The sequence below is a fragment of the Alexandromys fortis genome, unplaced genomic scaffold, assembly GCF_014885135.2.
Source record: "Alexandromys fortis isolate MF-2015 unplaced genomic scaffold, M_Fortis_MF-2015_v1.1 scaffold_269, whole genome shotgun sequence".
NCBI lineage: Eukaryota > Metazoa > Chordata > Mammalia > Rodentia > Cricetidae > Alexandromys > Alexandromys fortis.
This window is the reverse complement of record NW_026068138.1, coordinates 584,646-605,236: the sequence shown is the minus strand read 5'-3', so window position 1 is coordinate 605,236 and position 20,591 is coordinate 584,646. Positions and strand designations below refer to the sequence as shown.

Genomic DNA, 20,591 nt, shown 5'->3' with positions numbered 1-20,591 from the left:
CCTCGTCCCGTCGGCTCTCGCCGCCGCCGCCGCCTCCTCAGCCGCACGGGGGACACGGATGGCTAGTGGGGCGCAGGGGCCTTCTGGGTTGAGACCGCGGCGGTCGCGGCCGCTGCCGCTGCCGAAGCAGAGATTCCGGATCGCCGCCGCCGCCTCCTCCTCCACCCCCAGTGTCCCGGCCTCGCGGTGCTGAGGGCGGGAGTGCGCCCAGCTCTTCCTCCGCCTCCGCCTCCTCCTCCTCGTTGTCGTCGCCGTCGCCCTCCTCCTCCTCCTCCTCTGGGTCTCCGCCCAGCACCCCTCGCTCCAGGCGGCGGCGGCGGCCGCGGAGGACGAGCGAGACCCGCCGCCGGGGCACAACATGGCGGAGCCCTCGGCCCCGGAGAGCAAGCACAAGTCGTCCCTTAACTCGTCCCCGTGGAGCGGCCTCATGGCTCTGGGGAACAGCCGCCACGGGCACCACGGGCCCGGAGCCCAGAGCGCGTCCAGGGCGGCGGCGGCGCCGAAGCCGGGGCCCCCCGCGGGACTGTCCGGGGGCTTGTCGCAGCCGGCCGGGTGGCAGTCGTTGCTCTCCTTCACCATCCTCTTCCTGGCCTGGCTGGCCGGCTTCAGCTCGCGCCTCTTCGCCGTCATCCGCTTCGAGAGCATCATCCACGAGTTCGACCCGTGGTGAGTGTGGCCGCCCTTCCCCCGCGGCAGCCGCGCCGTTCCCGGCGTGTCCGGAGCCCCGCCGATTCCAGCCGCTCTCCCGCGGCCCGGGCCGGGCGCGCCCCCCTACCCCCGCCCGCTCCGCGAAGTTTGCCCGGGAGCGGAGCCCCGATTCCCCGGCCGCCGGCGTGGGCCGGCCCTTCCCCGCGCCGCGCCGCGCCTCGTCCGCCTCCCGGGGCCCCTTCCCCACGCCCTCTCCGCCGCAGCTTTGCGCCTTGTTGCATTTTATTTTATTTCTCCCATTCCTGCCATCCGGGCAGCCCCGAGATCGCCTTCCGGCCTCTGGGGGTGACTCGGAACCCCTCGTCCACTCAGCCCCGCAGCTTCACGCTTTCCCCTTCTCTCTATTTTCTCTCTTTTGGAGAGGTGGAGTGTTAGAGGTTAGGGGAGGAAATGTTACCCCGAAAGCAAACGCGGTGCTAGCGGCTCGTGTTTTTCCCGCACCAGGTATTTTCAAGTGTCTCTTTTTTTCCCCCTAAGGCCCTGAAGTGCACTCGGCACGCCACAGTTTCCACAGTTGTATTGGGTTGCTCTTTAGAGCGAGATCGTTATTCTGTTAGCCGAACTCTCGCCCTCGGTGTTTCCACAGAATCCGACAGCGTTGCGTGAGTTCCTTTATTGGTCTCTGCAGGAAGGTGGAGAAGGGAACGCTCAGAACCGAGCTGCTGGGAGCGCTAGATCGTCGTGCCGGAGTTGCGCGGCACTGCCTGGCCTTGGGTTTAGGAATTACCCCACTCGGAACCCCGAGTTACCTAGAAGGGAAGATTACTTTAACTTTCTCCCCGCTGGCCCAACCTGAGTGAAGTTTTTCCCATCTGAGAGAAAGAGTGTGTGTGCCTCTTTAGTTTATTCGGCGGGCTGCCCTATCAACCTTGAATTAATCTTTACTTGTAATTAGACCTAATTAAACGTTAGGGTATTTGTCCTCCCATTGGAAATGCACAGAGAATCTTCTTAAGAGCAAATAAATAGGTAATAAATAAGTTTTTGTGGGGGGCTTATACGTTAAGATTTAAGTTGTGCTTTAAGAAAAATATTTATGCTGCAACATTTATTGAACACCAGAGGGGCCTACTCAAGGAAAATTGTGTTTAGAGAAACAATTACGGTGACAGCCTTCTGTGAGATGTTTTCGTCCCATTTTAGAGGTTTTGTTTTTTTCTAACATTAGTTTAGCCATTAAAATGGTCATTATTTTATTTGGAATCACATATTGATGTGAATAACATATAAACCTAAGAATATTTGTGAAGTATTACTAACTGGATAGGGTATTCTTTTGAAACACTTAAGCAATTAGATTAAAAATGAAATTGAGACCAGAAATGAAAACCACTAGAATTACTGAACATATGAAAAGAGAAAGTTGTGTCTTTTAAGATGAAGATAGAACAGGGTGGCTGATTGACCAAACGTTTTTGTGTTTTTTTTTTTTAAAAAAAGGGAAATGTTTCCAAATATATTTCCAGAAAGTAATATTTTCATAAATAAAAGTCTGTTAACTGCTTAAGGGTTACTCAGAAACTGTAGACAAATGCACTACTAAACTAAATGATGAGGTGATTGGGGGGGTCATTTTCATCCTTATTTTGAAGGGGGGTTATAAGTCTGCATCAAGTCAGTCTCCAGTAAAACTGCATAATATAATGAGAAGGCTTAGATTGCTTTAAAAAACAGATATGCTATTAGAAAAGGAATAAGAAACGTATCTTCAGTTCCAAAGCACAATTTGAGAGCATAACTTTATTTCTCATGAAAACATTTTGTTCCTATTCTATGTACGGAAACACGTTTTAGATATATTTGTATTTCATCTGAATCTGTTACATTTGAATTTTAATTCATATATTCTGATCTGCAAGTGTCCACAGCTAAGGACTACTAAACTTAGCTATCCCATCTACCTTTGGTGGTGTTAATCTTTGTTTATTCTTAATGTTTATGCTAGTGATGTTAGAGTATTCTAATTAGCAAGTAGATAAAGGTAATAAAGAAATTGTCCTTGCACCTCCCTGCTTGGAGACTTGTCCATAAGAATCTCATCTTAGTTTTTCTTTTCATAGCTGTTAGCGTTAGGCATGCCATTCATTCTTCCATCTCATAATCGTTCCTGAAAAAATATTTACAAGGGAGGTTGTGTAGATTGCCTGTTGCCTGTCGTTACTTTTGACTTGAAACAGTTTTTCTCCAAAACTAGTAATAACCCCAGTGTCTCGTACTACCTTGAAAGTGGCTCAGATTACCATGCAGCAATGAGGAGAACCTTTGGTAATATTTAAATGTTCTGACTGTTGACACAAACCAATTTATTCTGGCCTGCCTCCTTCAACCTCCTCCCCTTCCATTTCTGCATCCTTTCTGTGAAAGGCTGTTTGATTGTGAGCTGCTTCTATAAATTTTACAGTAACTCTTGAATTGTGTGAGACTTTGGGTAGCTGCCAAAAATGACTTGTTACCAAGTTGCACTTAGTATCTTTGTTACCCAAGTTATAAAACTTAGGAACTGCTCTAAGAGGTGTAATGTGTTTAAGGTTTTTTAATTGTCATTTTGAGAACTTGGCAACATTTTTGGGTTATAATATCACCTTTTCATGCTAGTGATTTCCTCCCTTCTCGGTTGAGTTGGTGCAATTCCAGGAAGCAGTTGAGAGTGTTCTGTAGGTACCAAACTTTGATTGACCAACTAGTTTAACAGCATCTAACTTTTATCTTTTTATCTGAAATAGTATTAGTCCTTGCATAGTTTCTCTGTGATTGTGAACAACTTGCTTTCCTGTTAGCTTCTGACAGACTGGTAGCTCCTTCCATTAGTGTACTCTGTGAGGAGAGAGAGGCCCTTGTTCCACCTGCACTGCTTTTGAGGGACTTCTGGAGAGAATTTAGGTTTTGTTTTAGCTGCAGTTACCAAAAAGGCAGCAGAAACTGGGCACCCTGGGGCACCCTGTCCCATTCTTGCATAGTAGATCTTGTCTACACACACATCTTTTTCTGTTTTGTTGTTAGGACTGAGTTTTAGAGGACAAGGAATGTTTTTTCCTCAGAAACTATGGTGTAAATAGGTTAATTAGGGCAGGCCTTGGAAAGTAAGTTGTTTATGACTTGGGGTCTGCTTCCTGTCTTTTGAGGTCTCCCATGTTTTTCTTCACTTTACAGACGACAAAAAAAGAAAACCAAAAAAACTGTTGGTCCCATTTCTGAAAAGGATGCAGTTTTAAAACACAAAGCTTCCCAAGTCTTAAAACCCTCTGACTGTGGAATCATTAGCAGCTGCATCCGATCAGGATAACACCACCACTAATGTTGTGATCTGTCTACACTTGCTAGCTGAGAACTTCTGGGATCCTCCTGAGTTAGAAGCACCTGTATGTGTTGGGAAGTGCTTGAGTGGCTGGTTTTGATGGTGTCTTTGCACCTGCCCCTACTTGCAGTCACTGTAACCCTCTCATAGTAGTAGTCATGAATTTCATGAAGCATATGATAAATCCCGAAGCAGTTAGCATCTGTCACCAAAGGAATCGTTTCCTTGAGGGTTTCTTTTCTTTAGGGCCAAACTGGGTAGAACCGTATGCCTTTCAATGTCGTGAGCAGTTTGCACGAAGACAGTTGTCCACCAAGCGTTAGAAATAAAATGTTCCTTCTCTGACTCTGAATCTATGGATGTTGAAGTAACTTGACGGCCTATCTCTGCCTGACCTCCAGTCTTAGTGCTGAGTGTGTAGAAAAATTATTAAAATATTTTTCATTGTACTGTCTTCCTGTTCACCAGTATACCTGTATTCCCAGAAGTAACTTTATTCAAAGCTCATGTTACTTGAGTGACCAAGTCTCATTTCACTTTTTCTCTAAAACAAAAGTCTAGGGCTCTACAATACTGCCGCTGCTTTGCGTTCAAAGCCTGCACATTTCAGTAGATCTGCCTTCTGCTAATGATGGTGCTGTAAGTTTCGACATACAAGAGAGTTGAATTTTAGAGTGAACAGTCACATCCCTACTACTTATGTTCTCCAGTTGATGTATTTTGCCTATGACTGTGCTTACACCCTTCTAGACTCTAGAATCTGGAGAGACTGTTGGTGCCTTGATATAGGATGCTACCCTGGTCCCTCTGCTCCGTGATAAAGGAGAACTTTCTTTCCGGACCGCATTTGTTTTCTGTAAAACCTGAGCTCAGCGTGTTCAAATAACTGTTTCTCTATCTTCCCTTGGACTGCAGGTTGGGATCTGATTCCATCCCTTTCAGGTTTGGTCAGTAATTTTACCTGAGTACACTGTAAGCCAGTGCATTAGCCATGTCTGTTAAATGACCTGGCTTTGCTGAATCTGCTGTCTGGAGAGAAAGTCTGAAGTAGTTGATTGTTGGTTTTATTAGACTTACTTATGTAGAAGCGTCTGACCTCTTGAATTGTATTGCTGTTTAGCCTATTGTCACTGCCATGTAAATAACACAGCCTGAAAACATACACACTAATATTACAGGGGTTAGATTTGGGTCACCCTGCTGATTCTGATTGATGATACCTCTCATTTTTAAACCTTTTGTGCTTTCAGAGAAGGGTTCTCTTCCTCACCTTAACGAATTTTTCTTCCTTTCCTTTTTTTGGCAAGGACTATGAAGCCCAGGTTGGCAGGTGGGATTACAAGTGTGTCCTGCCACATCCTGCTTCTCACTTTACCTGCTTCTGACCACAAATAATTTCCTAGGACTTAAAATGGATGGAAATGGCAGTACATGGGATAAAAGGAAAGAGCTCCATGTCTAGTGGGAGTAAATGGTGGAAGAGATGGGGCAGTTGTTCCAGAAGCTCCTGTGTTTTGAGCATATTTGTTAACTGGCATTTGTAGGCTGACCAAAAGATCTAACCACTTTTTATGGTTTGTGTATTTAGGAAAATGCTTTCTTAGTCTGAGACATCTGAACATTTTGGAATAGGTCTTCAACTTTATAAATTAATGTCCATTTATACAAATTTATACCACTTGAAGATAAGCACATCTGAGAGTTACTGCATGTTCAGTGAGTTAACCATATCATTTACAACGTTTCCTTTGTGGAACTTAATGTTACAGGAAGCATTAACATGTTCCCAGTAGTAATGCATGCCTAAGTTTAACAGTGTCTTCCAGTCTTATAGTTACCTTTGAATGGAGGAAATGGGGCAAAATCTTCAGACAAACTGTTTTAGTTCAGTGTTTTTCAAGTCTAAGTGATGATTCCAAAGTCTGTTTTTGCTGTACCCCTCCTTTAAGGCAGGTTTAAAATAAAATGTCTTTCATTTGCTTCTTTTCCTTTTTTCCTGAGACAGGATTTCTCTGTGTAGCCTTGGCTGTCCTGAAACTCACTCTGTAGAGTAGCCTGACCTCTACCTTCTAAGTGCTGGCATTAAAGAGTTTTGCCCCCACCACCAGCTTTATATGTTTCTTAGTCGTCTGTTCTGTATGAGAACAGATTGGCCCATCAAAATGCTTGGTCATAGCCCTCTCTAGCAAAGTAAGCTTGCTAGTTGGATGATAGGTAGTTATTTTGATATAATTAATGTAGGGGAAGAAGAAAAGTTCATTGTTTTAAGTTTTGTTGTTATTGAAGATGATTAATAATTTTTCAGAAATGGACCTTTCGAAAAAGAAAAGATAGGGTCAAATTGAATATTTCCACTGAGGTTTGTTTGTAAATAAATTCATAGTGTGAGCTTGGAAGCATTAAGTCATTCCAGAGTGGGAATTTTGAGTGGACAGCTGTGCTTTTAGAGTAGACTCAGAATTCTGTAGGTAAATAGATGTCACCTATCTTGTTTCCAAGACAAAAGGACCCGAGGAGCATGCATAAACTACCTAAAGGTAGTTGAGCCTTTTCATGTTGAGGTTTTTTTGAAAGTTCAGAATATGAGAGGGGTTTTTTTGTTGTTGTTTTTTTTTTTTTTGTATGTTACCATTCATTTTGAATTGAGGGTGTTGAAAATAATAATAGTTCAAGCGTAGATGTGGAAACAGGACGTCTGTATAAAGTTTAATGTGGAATTTGTGATGTAAAAAAAGCTGTAGGCATGAATTGCCTGTTACTGACGTTAAGTAATAAAACTATTCTTTTGTGTTCAACCTTAGTAAAAGGGAAATGTTTTTGCATAGAGGAGTCAAAGAAATTTTACTTGTATTAGTAAAATTCTAAAGTATTAGTTGATAGTCAAGCTGATGAGTTTCTTTTCTAAGCATAAGCTTATTATTAACCCTTCTCAAATACACATTCTTTTCTCCCCAGTATGTTTTTTTTAAAGTTATAGCTGACAGTCCTTTCAACATACAAAAGACTTCAAATGATTGTTTTAACTTAAAATATTGGCAGTTCTTGCTCTCTCCTCTCAGTATCTAATGCTGCAGTTTATAAAGAGAGAGAGAGTGTGTGTGCACACACGCACCTGTGTACTAATGTTAAAGGTGAACTGTTGTCAACATTACAGAAATTAAAATGAGTAGTAACTCATACCTAAGTGTACATTATGCATACCGTCCATTACCTTTGTTGCTGGCCACATTTGTCTGCAGAAAGGCATGAGGCTAAATGGACTGGCACAGAAGGATTGTGCCCAGAAATCTTTATGAAATTGAATTATTGCACCAGTCGTTGAGATGTTCTTGAAGTACCTGTAAAAAAGACAGGGAAAAGTTTCTTTTCACTTGAAATAACAAATGATCTTTAATTTTTTTTTTTTTTTTTTTTTTTTTTTTTTTGGTGACAGGGTTTCTCTGTAGCTTTGGAGCCTGTCCTGGAACTAGCTCTTGTAGACCAGGCTGACCTTGAACTCACAGAGATCTGTCTCTGCCTCCTGAGTGCTGGGATTAAAGGCGTGTACCACTGCCTGGCTAAAAAAAATAATTTATTGTTTTATATGTATGTTTTATTTTCATATATTTTTGTGTACTGTGTGTGTACCTGATGTCCACAAAATCCAGAAGTTACAGTTTTGCATTGCAATATAGGTGTTGGGAATTGAACCCAGGTCCTTTAGAAGGGTAGCCAGTGCTCTTAACCACTGAGGCATCTCTCGAGCCCTAAATAGCAAATGATCATAAAGCTAACTCTCTTTAGATGGAGTCATCCTTTTCCCTTGAAAGGTTGAATCTCTCAGAAGACTCAGAGGATACAGGAAGCAGGGCATGGGAATACCACTCCATTGCCTTTCTGGAGACAAATGATAATGGAATCAATTTAAAAAAACTATTCAGGAACTGGGCTTTGGAGGAGGAGGTATAGTGGTTTGGACTGTATGACTGCAGTCCTAGCTACTTTGTGAAACTGGGGTTGTGAACTTTCTTGAACTTCTGGTTTTCAAAGCAAAGTGTGTGTGTGTGTGTGTATTAAAATTAAGTGAATGGATGGTTGATAATTCTTTTGTAATTTCAGACAGGATTTCACTATGCAGTTCAGGCTGGCCTAGAACTTGTGAGGTAGCCCAGACTACCTACAATTCTCCATCCTGCTTCAGCACTACCACATCCTTCCCCTAAACCCTCTCAGGTGCTGGCTGGAACCATGCGTAGCAGTAAGTTTGGTGTATGTGTATGTGCACACATGTGTACATGCATGATCACTTGTATGTGAGCAGGTTGATGTCATGTGTCTTCCTTGAATCACTCAATGCTGTACTTACTGATCCAGGATCTCTCACTTGAACCCAGAGTTTGCTGATGGAACTAGTCCACTTAGCCAGTTTGCTCCGGGACCTTCCTTGCCTCTACTTCCCAGCAAAGTAGAATTACAAACAGACCATCACAACCACCCGGCATTTCATGAGTGCTGGCAGTCTGGAACACTACCAGTTCTTTCTTTTTATCCATGAAGCCAGCTCCTTAGTCCCAGTGATGATGTCTGGAAAGACAGGGTGTTGGTATTGAGTTGTAAGAATTTAGTTCTAAGAATGTACTGTTGTTGTGTGTTGGTGTCTTTTTTTGTTTGTTTTTTGTTTTATGAGGAATTCCTAATTTTGGATGGTGTGTGTGTGCTTTTGTTTGTGTAGATAAAAAATCTTGAATGACTTCTGCGTTCTCTTACTGTTTCCCAGGTTTTTCTTCTAGTGCAGCAGTTCTCACCCTATGGATCAAATAGCGCTTGCACAAGGGTTGCCTGATACTGTTGGAAAACACAAATATTTACATTATGATTCATAACAATAGCAAAACTACAGTTATGAAATAGCATGGAAATAACTTTATGGTTGGAGGTCGCCACAACATGAGGGGTTGGATTAAAGGGTGGCAACATTAGGAAGGTTGAACTAGTTAGTGTTCAGTAGTTTTTGCTTGGTTGTTTACTGTGTCTTATCTTCAGGAAGATTGAGAAAGAGGCATATTAGGAAGAGTTTCTCAAATACCATCTTCAAGGATAAAGTTGATTCAAAGAATGGTAAAAGGTCATTGGCCTTCATATAGAACCTGAACTATATTGGGCTGTGAGAATTGGGTGTCTGTGAGCAAATGCTTTATAGTATCAGGGAAGTGACTCTAGTTGCTAAGGCTTCCTTTTATAATTAGAAAGCCCTTCTTAAGTGAAACGAATGAGAAAATTCATATGCATTTTTCTTTTGTGGTTAGAATGATTTTGATCAGATTTGGTAGTGTTTTCTGCTGTGTGTTAGAAAACCCATGCAACTTGAGTGGATAACGTTTATTTCTTTTGTGAACAAATAATGGGCTGTCATCAAACTTAATTGATTGCTGAAGAAAAATTTAAATCTGGAACTGCCTTTCTTAAAATTCTCAGTTGAGCCAGCCAGTATTTGAGTTCTATAATCCAAACTTTAAAACTTAAGCCAGATAGCCTAAGAGGGTTGTTTATCCTATCATCATCTCAGACACCATTCAGAGTGTGGCATGGAATGATGTAAATGCCTTGAATTAGTCTCCACTTGGGTAATGGGTTCAGTGTAATGATAGAAGCCCCTTTTAATGCCCCTGATCATCAGTCCTCTTGTATGAATCCCCAAGTGGAGATCCTCTCCTGAAATGTCTTATGTTATGAAACATGCCAGACACACTTCTTTCGGGAAAATAATCTGATAGCCGTTTATTTGCCTCATGTGAGAAGTTAATTGATATAGGCTCTAATAATAACATTATAAAAGTCTTTCATTAAACTTCACTGAGGATTATGCAGTTGACTAAACAGGCTGAAGCCATTTTTTGAAGTTTCACATCTGTAAAGTAAAAATACTCAAGGAGACCATGTTTTTGTTTTTTGTGTGTGGGCATCTGAATTGGTAAGGCATTGTTATTTGGATTTCAATGCTCATTTGCCCCTGTAGTGAATAAGAACACAGAAAAAAAAATCCCTTCATTCAAGAATATCATTTGTATTCTCCCTGCAGTATTTTACAGTATTAGGGTGTGGTGAATACTCAGGGAGTGTGAAGAGCCTTTTGTCTTTAACTGTACCTCTTTAAAAATTAACTTGGTCTTAAACTGTACCTCTTGTTTTGGTGATAATGGTCGTATAGTTAGTCTCTTGGGTATGACTTTGACAAATCTTGGGTTTGACTGTATGACATAAAGTCATATGTAGTAAACATTGTAACCCGCTTTCACAATGGTACTACTTGAAGAGACAGTTGTGACCATCACTGCTGGCCACTAGCAGTAAGGGTGAATGACTCAGTGGGATACAAAGGAACTTTGAGGGGGCTTGAAAAAGATGGCTTGGCAGTTAAGAGCACTGGTTGCTTTTGCTGAAGTCCTGAGTTCAATTCCCAGTAACTACGTGGTGGCTCATAGCCATCTAAAATTAGAACTGACACCATCTTCTGCAGTGCGAACAGGCATATATGCAGACAGAGCACTCATACATAAAAAATATATATAAATAAAATGAAAAAAGAACTTTGAGGGAAAGTGTAATTTTACTTGTATGAGTGTTTTTTTACGAGTACAAATAACTCTCAAACAGTTCCTTCTCATGTTTTAACTCATTAGTTGAGGAACACTGAATTAGATAAGAAAAACTAGCTAAAATCTACAAGTCATCTTAGAGATTAAAGGATACTATATGAAAAATACTCATTAGAATGAAATAATTGCTGTCTTCATGAAAGTGGAAATAGCTTTGTCTATTTCTCATTATTAGGCGGGTCATTGAATAGTAGATATCAGTGTATAAATGTTAAACCAAAATATGAGACCCTTACCCATTTTTAAGTTATTAATCAAACCCTAATAAAATGATTGGTTTGTTATTTAATTACACTGCTGAATTCCATGTCATAATGGAGGAGGTATTCCTGCGAGTCTTTGAACTGAAAACCTGGAATTGTCTCACAGGTTTATTTTTTTTTTTAAATAATACTATCTGCCTCAAAAAAATTCTTTATCCCATCAATGTACTTTAAAAAAGAAAGTCTATTAATATATATGCACAGCCCCAGTTTTAGTTCCCAGCACAGCAAAAGGATGACGACAGCAGTAAAAGAATCCTATTATAAGTGGGTGGAATTTGTTCAATACTTAACCATCGTTGTGTGTGCACTGACTTTTTAAAAACTTAATAATCCTGTCCCACAGAAGTGTAACTTGAGTCCCACGACAGTTTTACTCTAGACTTTAACTAAGGGAGGCTTTTATTTTAATATGCCACCCAGATTTCTGGCCTTTGAAGGAGAAACATGATAATGAAACCATGTGAGATAAATGAAATAAATCTAATCTTAACATAGTTAAAGGCCAGTCATATGTTCAAAGTAGAAAAAAATGAGCTTGAGTAACTAATTTAAAAAAACAGCTATTTATTTATGGTTGCTTAATTGAGTCAGTTATTTCCTTAAAAGGAAGACATTTTTCTCACCATTTAAGATTGTTTCAGTTGTTGAAGTAATTTACTGGACCTAACGTGCTTAATATAAACAGCTTTTGTACAGAAGGGTTTCCTTTTTAAATAAAATCACTTTGGATATTTAAAAAGCATTTACATCATTTAAGTGATATTAGATCTATTTAGCTTGAGTCACAATATATGACATTACTAATAAATGGAGGAGTATTTAAAATGTAACATGCACATAAATGGAATATGTGTACTCTGTATAATTGTGATGACATTGGTATTCTACCTAGAGGCTGCAGAATGAGGACATGGGCATCTTCATATTTACATGTTTCTTATCCAGCCTGTCTTCTTATTTTTCCTGCTGCAACTAGGAAACCATTCTGACTTTTAAAACAGATTTTATTTTTGATTATACATATATGCATTTGTCAGGGGTATGTGCACCTGAGTGTAGGTGTCCACAAAGTCTAGAAGAGAATGAATAGCTGAAGTTACAGTGGTTGTGAGCCACTTGATGTGGGTACTACGAACTGAACCTTGGTTTTTGCAAGAACAATATTTTTAGCTGCTGAACCACCTCTCCAGCCCTCATTTCCATCGCTGCCTTTATAAACAGAAAAAGCCCACTTTTATCTGTAAAGAGCATATTGGTAAGTTTTGGAGTTTTAAGAGATAGCCTTCTCTCTTAAAAGTACTGTGTCAGGGGCTCACTGTAGCCCTGGCTGTCCTGGAACTGGGTATGTAGATCAGGCTGGCCTTTAACTCGCACATATCTGCCCACCTTTGCAAATGCCAGGATTAAAAGTGTGTGCTGCCACATCAGACAATAATCTTACTCAAACATGTTTTATTTTGACTTGGAGTTTTGCATTTACTAGGTAATGAATTTGGGGGCTCTAATTTTTTATTATGATAACACTTTTCCAATATATGCATATGTATGTTTGGTAGCTGTGTACCTGAGCTGACATTTTATTACATTTCAACTATCTATAAAGATACCACCTCAGAACTTGATAACACAGCAGCTAGCACTTTTCCACCATCCCGTGGGTTGAAGTTGCTCCACTTGTATCAACCTGTATGAGAAGATTGTAGTTGTTCCACAGACTGTACACTAGCTGGGACTAGAATGCCTCAGATGCAAAAGAGGTCTAGGCTTAAAAAACTTCTGATTAATCACCCTGTGACATTTTGTTAGGAGTATGCCAAGGACAGGTGATGCTGGAGAATTGATGGCTCTAGAACCAGTACATTGAGCTCCAAGTGTTCTTCTCCAGCGTTGTTCACCTTATTTCGTGGTTTTTCCTTCTGAGTTTTTCATTTGGATCAGTCTCTGCATGAACTTGCATACTTGTTTCCCATAGCCCGGCTAATTACTATCAGTCAGTGTTCTTTCTGAGGGCGAGCTGAGTTTTCAGAGGATGAAGGGTTTGGCTCATACTGGAGATTCTTTTGCCTACCTCTACTTTCATACTTTAGCGTGGAAACTAAGGTTCTCAAGTGTCGTGGCCAAAATAGTTTCAAAATGACATAAACTTCAGAAATTCAGTGAGTGTTCAAATGTTTTCCCTATGTTCTTAGATTGCTGTAGACAGGTACCAAACACAACTGAGTTACTTCAGAAGTGAGTACACCAGTGAGCAGAATTGATGTCCAAAATGCAAAGCTTTGAGGGAAATGAAACTGCTTTCTTTCATGCCTGGACAAATATATTTGTAGACACTTCCTCTCTGCTCTCAAATTAGGAAGATTTGTTTGTGTAGTTTCTGGTTATTTCAGTTCTTTACATTGATAGCACCCCAGTAGGCCTAGTGCAAACATGGCACCTCACATTTCTTGAATTTAATACTCAAACACAGCACCACACACCTATTTAAACTTTAATCCTACCAGTAGGTAGGCAGATTTGTGTGTTCAAGGCCAGCTTGATTTGCACAGTTAAGTTCCAGGCTAGTCAAGGCTAAGTAGTGAGACCTTGTCTTGATAAATGAATTAGGATATAAATATCCAAATACAGAGGTAGAAATTAAACAGCATTTCTCATTGGAAAGGTTTTCTATTATTTTTATTTTCCCCTTAGGTTGTGAGGGGATGTCAAAATAGGGTTTCTCTGTGTAGCCCTGACTGACTAGGAACTAGCTCTGTAGACCAGGCTGGCCTCAAACTCAAGATTATCTGCCTGCCCCTGTCTGATGGAATTACAGGCCTGTACCACTACTGCCAGTCTGGAAGGATTTGTACTTGTAGTGGATACACAGCTTCTTGGGGCTTTGATTCAAGTGCTTGGTGTGGTAAATGTGTGTAATCCTGGTTCTCGATGTGTAATCCTGGTTCTCGAGAGTCTCAAGGGCTGAACAACTTAATGAGAATGCTATCTACCAGTGGCTCCCATCATTGCCTGTAGAAGCTTTTGTTTATCATTTGCTCTTTGACCTGAAGGTCATAAAGCATTAATTACTCTTATCAGAAAACTAAATACAGTAAGACTGCGACCCTGTTACCTAGACAAATTATCGGCGTCAAGTAATTTGGCAAAAAAAATGCCAAATTCCACCATGTTGAGTATAGTATGGGCCATTTGTAAAACAAAATTCAGTAAGTGAGCCTTTGTCTTGGTGTCCAAGTTGAGTATTAAAACACAGATGTATTTAAGGATGTCAGCTTATGAATATGCCTCCTCTTAGGTCTTGAGAACTAAAATGTCCAAGAAGGCCTGTATACACTGCCTTCTTCTGTGAATGCTAACCTTTAGTTTATCCTTTGTTACTACCCCACCTCCACCAGAGTATTTCTTGTAAAATGATGTTCATTTTGCTTTCGAGTTTTAGTTGACCAAACCACTTTTATCATAGCAAATGTAGATCATGGGCATGTTTGCTGTATATCTTATTTCGGTAGCAGATGAATTTATTTCCTGGTTTATGTATATTTTATATGTATGCAAATACATTTTATACATATAGCTGATTAGTTAGAAAGCCTGTTTATGTGGTATAATAAATGTGTCTAAAGTAGTATTGGAGATTTCTATAACATGTTTGTAGAAAATCCTATTTCATAAATCTTGTATGCATATTTAATAATTATTGTATGTATAATAAAAAACACAATCTTTCCTATATCTTAAGTTTTAGATTTAGTCTATATTGGACTTAGCTGAGCAGAGCTCACTGGATAGAATCAAATATTCATTTTTATATGTACTAATTTTTTTGTTCATATAATAGCATATTTTATTTGGATATTTCAATTTTAGTTCTTACTAACTTTTCATTGTTTTTTACCAATTAGTTTTTTTAAAAAATTATTTAATGTGGGGATGGGAGGTTTACATGCCATGGCACACAGATAGAAGTTGGAGGACGACTTGCCAGAGTCCGTTCTCATTCTACCATGTGGTTTCCATCCTCTGAGCCATCTTACCAGCCTCCTGTTGGTTTTTTTCTTTTTCTTTTTTTTTATGTTCATTATAGCCAGGTGTGCTGGGATGTACATGTAATCCCAGCACTTTGGAGGCTGAGGTGAGAGTATCCCGAGTTTGAGGCCAAACTGGCCTCAGAGGAAGAGCCTCTCCCAAAACAGAACAAACCTCATGTCATTGATAGTTCAGAGAGATTGTCCACTTCCAGGGGAATTGGCGGCAGACAGTTAAAGCAGATATTATCAGATGGGTTTGAGACAGGGCCCTTATTTGTGGTTAATATGTGTTGTGAAGTTTGCTGTGTTATCCGATTGCACACATCACTTTGAGGGAGAAGAACGAGGGTGACTTAAAGGAGAGTGGCAAGATCATTGCAGACTTTACACAGCCTTTCTCCTGCTGTACTCGTCAGTAGAGAAGATGCTTTGTCTCACTACATACTCTTGCTGCCGAAGGTCTTGAATCAAAGTGGTCCGCCTGTCAGTGGAGTTGGGGAGCATCATCTCAGGGCCAAGTGCCTGTGCTCTACTGAGGACATTTATGGTGGTACAGCAATGACTGTTTGGTCCCTTGATTTAAAGTTCTTTTTCTTTTTTTTTTTTTATGTTTTATTATGTATACAGTGTTATACCTGTGTGTGTCCTTGCCATGACATCAGAAGGTCATCAGATCTCATTACAGGTGGTTGTGAGCCATCGTTTTGGTACTGAGAATTGAACTCAGTACCTCCGAAAGAGCAGTCAATGCTCTTAACTGCTGAGCTATCACTATAGCCCTGAAGTTCTTTCTCACGCATCATTGGTAGACCTCTGCTGTACATTCTTGTTTTGGCATACTTTTCTTTGATTTCCATATCTTAAGTTATAAACTTGACTGAAGATGTCAGCTGGTGCAAGTGCATTTAAAATTCCTTTCGTAGCCATGCTGAAATAAAGCAGGCTTTTTCCCCACCCTCTGTGTACTTAATGAAGCTATTTGTGAAGTCTGGCTTCCTTGGGTTTTTGATCCTGCCGCTAGGTGGCAGAGATAATAATAAAAGGCAGACAGAAATGCCAGCGTTAGTGTATGCTTAGTTGGTGTTGTTTTCTGGCTTTGTTAATACTAAATTTGGGGTGAATATTGAAGTCTCAACTAGAGGACCTACCTAACTCTGTAAGAACAGCTGTAAAAATTGTGTATCTTGAGTAGAGTTAGTAACAAGGTAAAGGAGAAAGAATGGAAAACCTTTTGTCTTTAAGGTAATCATTGGTGTTCATTTTAAAAAATTATTATTGTAGTGCTGGTGGTGTGTATATGTGAGGGTTCACTTGCCACAGTGCATCATCTGCTCCCCGACTCCACTGATATAGGCAGGCCACTTTGATACAAGATCTTCGGCAGCAAGAGTATGAACTGAGACAAAGCATCTTCTCTACTGGTGAGCATAACAGGAGAACGGGAAATGCTGTGTGAAGTCTGCAACCATCTTGCCACTCTGTCTGCCTCAACTTTGTAAAGTCTGTTCTTTTCACATTTACATGTGAATAGATGTAACATTTTGGGGATGGAACTCAGGTCACCAGGCTTACTGTGACAACTACCTTCACCTGCTTAGTGTCTCAGCTAACAGTGTTCTGGCCTGCCTTGCATTCTGTATGCCCCTTTATTGAATTTGACTTCTATTTCTTGATTCTGTTAGGCTTGCTTTAGTATCTACAGCTGGTCATTCTTTTGGTGTTACTGTTTACTTTCCTACTGACTAGGTTGAATACATCTTAACATCATCAGTTTTTTTCTTTTATTTATTTAATTTTTTTTGGTTTTTCATTTCTATTCTTTCTTTTAAATTTATTTATTAAAGATTTCTGTCTCTTCCCGCCATCGCCTCCCATTTCCCTCCCCCTCCTCCAATCAAGTCCCCCTCCCTTGTCAGCCCAAAGAGCGATCGGGTTCCCTGCCCTGTGGGAAACATAAGGGGATCAAGGGGATTCTTTTTTTTTTTTTTTTTTTTTTTTTTTTTTTTTTTTTTTTTTTTTTTTTTTTTTTTTTTGAAACAAGGTTTCTCTGTGTAGTCCTGCCTGTTCTGGAACTCACTCTGTAGACCAGACTGGCCTCAAACTCACAGAGATCCGCCTGCCTCTGCCTCCAGAGTGCTGGGATTAAAGGCGTGCGCCACCACCGCCTGGCTGGTTTTCATGGTTACATGTAAAATCCTAGAACTATTATGTATAAAATGTAGAACTTCAGAGTGTCCATGTAAATCTTTTTTGCCAAATAGATTTTTTCAAAAAAGAGCTGTTGCTAGCCTTGAAAAGAGTGATAAGAAGCTAGAGATAGAGGGTAGCATATGATTACATGATGTTTTAGAACACGTAGCTCAGTTAGTAGAATGCCTGACGTGCATGGACCTAGCACCACATAAATCAGGTGAAATTGGTGCATGCACTTGGGAGGTGGAGGCAGGAGGATTAGAAATTGAAGGTCATCTTCAGCTGCATAGTGAGTTTGAAGCTAGTCTAGGTTATATGAGACTTTTTCTCAAAAGAAAAGGAAGACTTCTTGGTCCTCTGAGCAGTCTTTCACCAGAGACTCAATGCTGGTATTATAAATGAACAGCTATATTAGTAAGGTGCCTTTTGTGATGTTTCAGCCAAGAATTGAATCACTAGGACCCTCAGTCCTATCACCTCAATTCTGCTAGGAGTCTAAGTGAGCTTGGAAAGGGGTTATTTCCCAGAGGAGCTCCTAAAGAAGGAAGAACTGAGCTTGCTTACACCTTGACTGGAGCTGCATGCTCTAAGCAGAGGATCTAGCTGACGTTGAACTTAGCTGGGAATGTGATCCATGCAAGTATGAAGTAACAAATGAATGCTTTTGGGAACTAGTACTGATACCCTTCATAGCCCTTGCTTTGCATCTGCTACTGCCTAACATATAATCAAGAAATAGTTAATGAGCTCCTCTTATATGCCAGATTATACAATCTTGTGAAGTCAAGCATAGTTCTAGTCTAGTGGGGAAGACAGACTTAGAACAAATGACAGATGCCATGAAAGGCACGTGCTGTAATGAGAGCATAGATTAAATTCATGTTCCTGTCTCACAGGCTTGCTCTAGCCTTGCTTTTTATTATGAAAAATGGTATGTACATTTTTTTTAGCCCTTATACTAAGTGCTCTTTCTTCCTTCTAGAACATTTCTGTTTTCCTGCTTGGTAATTAGCCCAGATTTAAGGTAAATGCCAATTGTAGAGGCCTTCTGTGAGTCCTCTAGGTAGTTGGGTTTGTGAGGAAGCAGACTGTGCCTGTGCCAGAGTGGCACATAAGGTGAGCGAGCTCCTAAGAACAGACAGAACCTGCAGGGATGCACTAGGACTTTTGCACATTGCTGGTGGGAGGCCCAGTGATAACTCCTATGGGAACCCTTAGTGTTTTCTGAATACATGTTTATAGCCTAGAAGTGGAATTACATAGCATTTACCCAGAGACATGCAACACATGATCTTAATGTCTCCGGCCTGTATGAGAATGCTTAATCCATCAGGGCTATCTATCACTGTTCTCAACTGGGAACATCCCCACAGCCCAATAATAGCAGTGTGAATTGTAGTCATTAGAGGGAATACTGCTTAGCAGTAAAAAGGAAAATACTACTGCTGCATGAGTGAATCTCAATTATGTTATATATGTAACATATATATATTACATAGGTATATATAGCATTGTATATACATATGTTATATATATAAATTTTGCTACTCTTATATAAAGAGTAGAACTATACAGTATATACAAAAAGAAACCAGAATGAACAGATGAATGTATGTGGTGAAAGAAGTTAGACTCAAAAGTTTGGAAAGGGAGATGACTGGAAAGGTATGCAGGAATTTCCTGGGCTGGTGATTTGGGCATGATAACCAAGATGGTGATGTGTGTGTACTGTCAGCTTGTTGAGTAAAACATGAAAATCTGTATTTTAATACATGAAATTTTGTTACTTTTTTTGGATGTGTATGTAGTGTGTTGTATGTACTTGTTAGTGAAGGTGGGTGTGCAAGCTCATTCGGGCATTTTTTTCCCTGACTGCCTTGTCCTTTTATTTATATATTTACTTATTTATTTTGAGACAAGGTCTCACTAAGCTGAAGTTCAGTGGTTGGTCAGCCACAGGTCTGGGAACCCCTGTCCTCCTCCTCTCCATCTCATTTTTGAAGTTTTAGGCACTGACAGAGCTATCTCCCCAGCCCTGTCTTCAGATTTTCAAAAGAAAAATAACACACATATGACTTGGGTGACTTTAGCATTAGGTGTTGTCTTCTTTGATTGCTGTTTGCACTGTTGATGGTCCAATATCAGCCATGCGGGGCCAGAGAGCAAGTTGGCCTCAGTTCTCAATTACCATGCACATATGCAGAATGTCCAGCCTCAGTTTTGATATGAAGTTACTTGAGAACTATAGTCTCTTAAAGTGAGTGACCTTGTTTTATGGTCACATTTTCAAGAAAAATATTTGCACTATTACAGATTTTTGTGTTTAGTGTTCCTTTATATAGCATCTAGCATTTTTCTGGGCCAGAATTCATAAGACATGCCTGTATTAGAGTTTGCCTGTTCTGGATATGGTTTTGAGATAGTGTGAATGCTGTATTTGCACCTAAAAACATCAGACTTCCCTGAATACACAGGGGTTTATTTCCTTTAAGCAGATGAAACCATTTTCTTATGAATTTCTACTTGCTACCTTGGTGTTTTGTGAGAAGGTCAAGAAGAGAAGCTCAATTGAGTGTGGGTTGGTTTCTGTTTGGTGTGGTTTTGTTTTGGTTTTGATACAAGAGCTAGTAAACAAGTGATGTGAAAAGCAGCTTTGTGGACATACTAACTGCTACTGTCTTTGTCTGTCTTCCCTAATGGAAATAACTGGTTATTAAATGACATAACCTCTAGGACAGAAACTTGAAGAAAAGTAAGTTCAGTTGAAGTGGACCAGTGCTACCTGCTGAGTCTGATTTTTTTTCCCTTTTATTTGATGCCATCTTTTGTAACTTACATTGAGGCTATTTCAAAACCAGTTTTGAAATTGTACACCTTTTAAACTTCTAGTGAAGGAGTCCATATTTCTGTCAGTCTGAGGCTCCATCCAGAAAGGTTAGAAACCCTGCCCTTGCTTCTGTTTGCTGTGATGCTTATGTTGCCAGCTGCCACTTTAGTGAGAAGCATAGTTAGCCATAAGGTTGGCAAGAAATTATTCCATATTGAGTGCTTGCCTGTACTGAACACTGTCAGTGTGTTTGATATATTTGTTGTGTCTTGGCTTCGTTTCTGTTTTTACTCTATTTCTGACCTTTTTAGTTGCAGAACTGTATCATAATTCCTGGGCTCCACTGACTGGCCTCTCTGCTTCTCTATTCCAAACCATCCCTGACACAGTATAACAAGATGAAGAGGAAACAGTCTATTTAGCAAACTTGGTTTTTATTAGAGTTAGAACATGCTTGTTCTGTGTGGGGTGGAAACTTCTGAGCAGTTTAGGAATGCCAGAATCTGAATCTGTTGGCTTTGGCATGTCCTTTCAACCTTCTATCTTGACTCTCCCTCTTTTGTGTCTGTGTGTGTGTGTGTGTACATATATATTGTAGGTGTGTTACAAATAGATAACAGTTCTGCGATTGATCATAGATTT

General features: G+C 40.3%; 1 protein-coding gene across 1 annotated transcript in view; it reads left to right on the top strand.

Moving 5' to 3' along the window:
* Nucleotides 1-214: 214 nt before the first annotated feature.
* Nucleotides 215-20,591, top strand: part of Stt3b (STT3 oligosaccharyltransferase complex catalytic subunit B) — a 71,448-nt gene continuing 51,071 nt past the window's right edge. Inside the window, exon 1 of the mRNA XM_050126556.1 lies at nucleotides 215-666. Within this exon, the coding sequence (XP_049982513.1) occupies nucleotides 359-666 (308 nt within the window). The 5' untranslated portion in view covers nucleotides 215-358. The remainder of the gene's footprint in view (nucleotides 667-20,591) is intronic.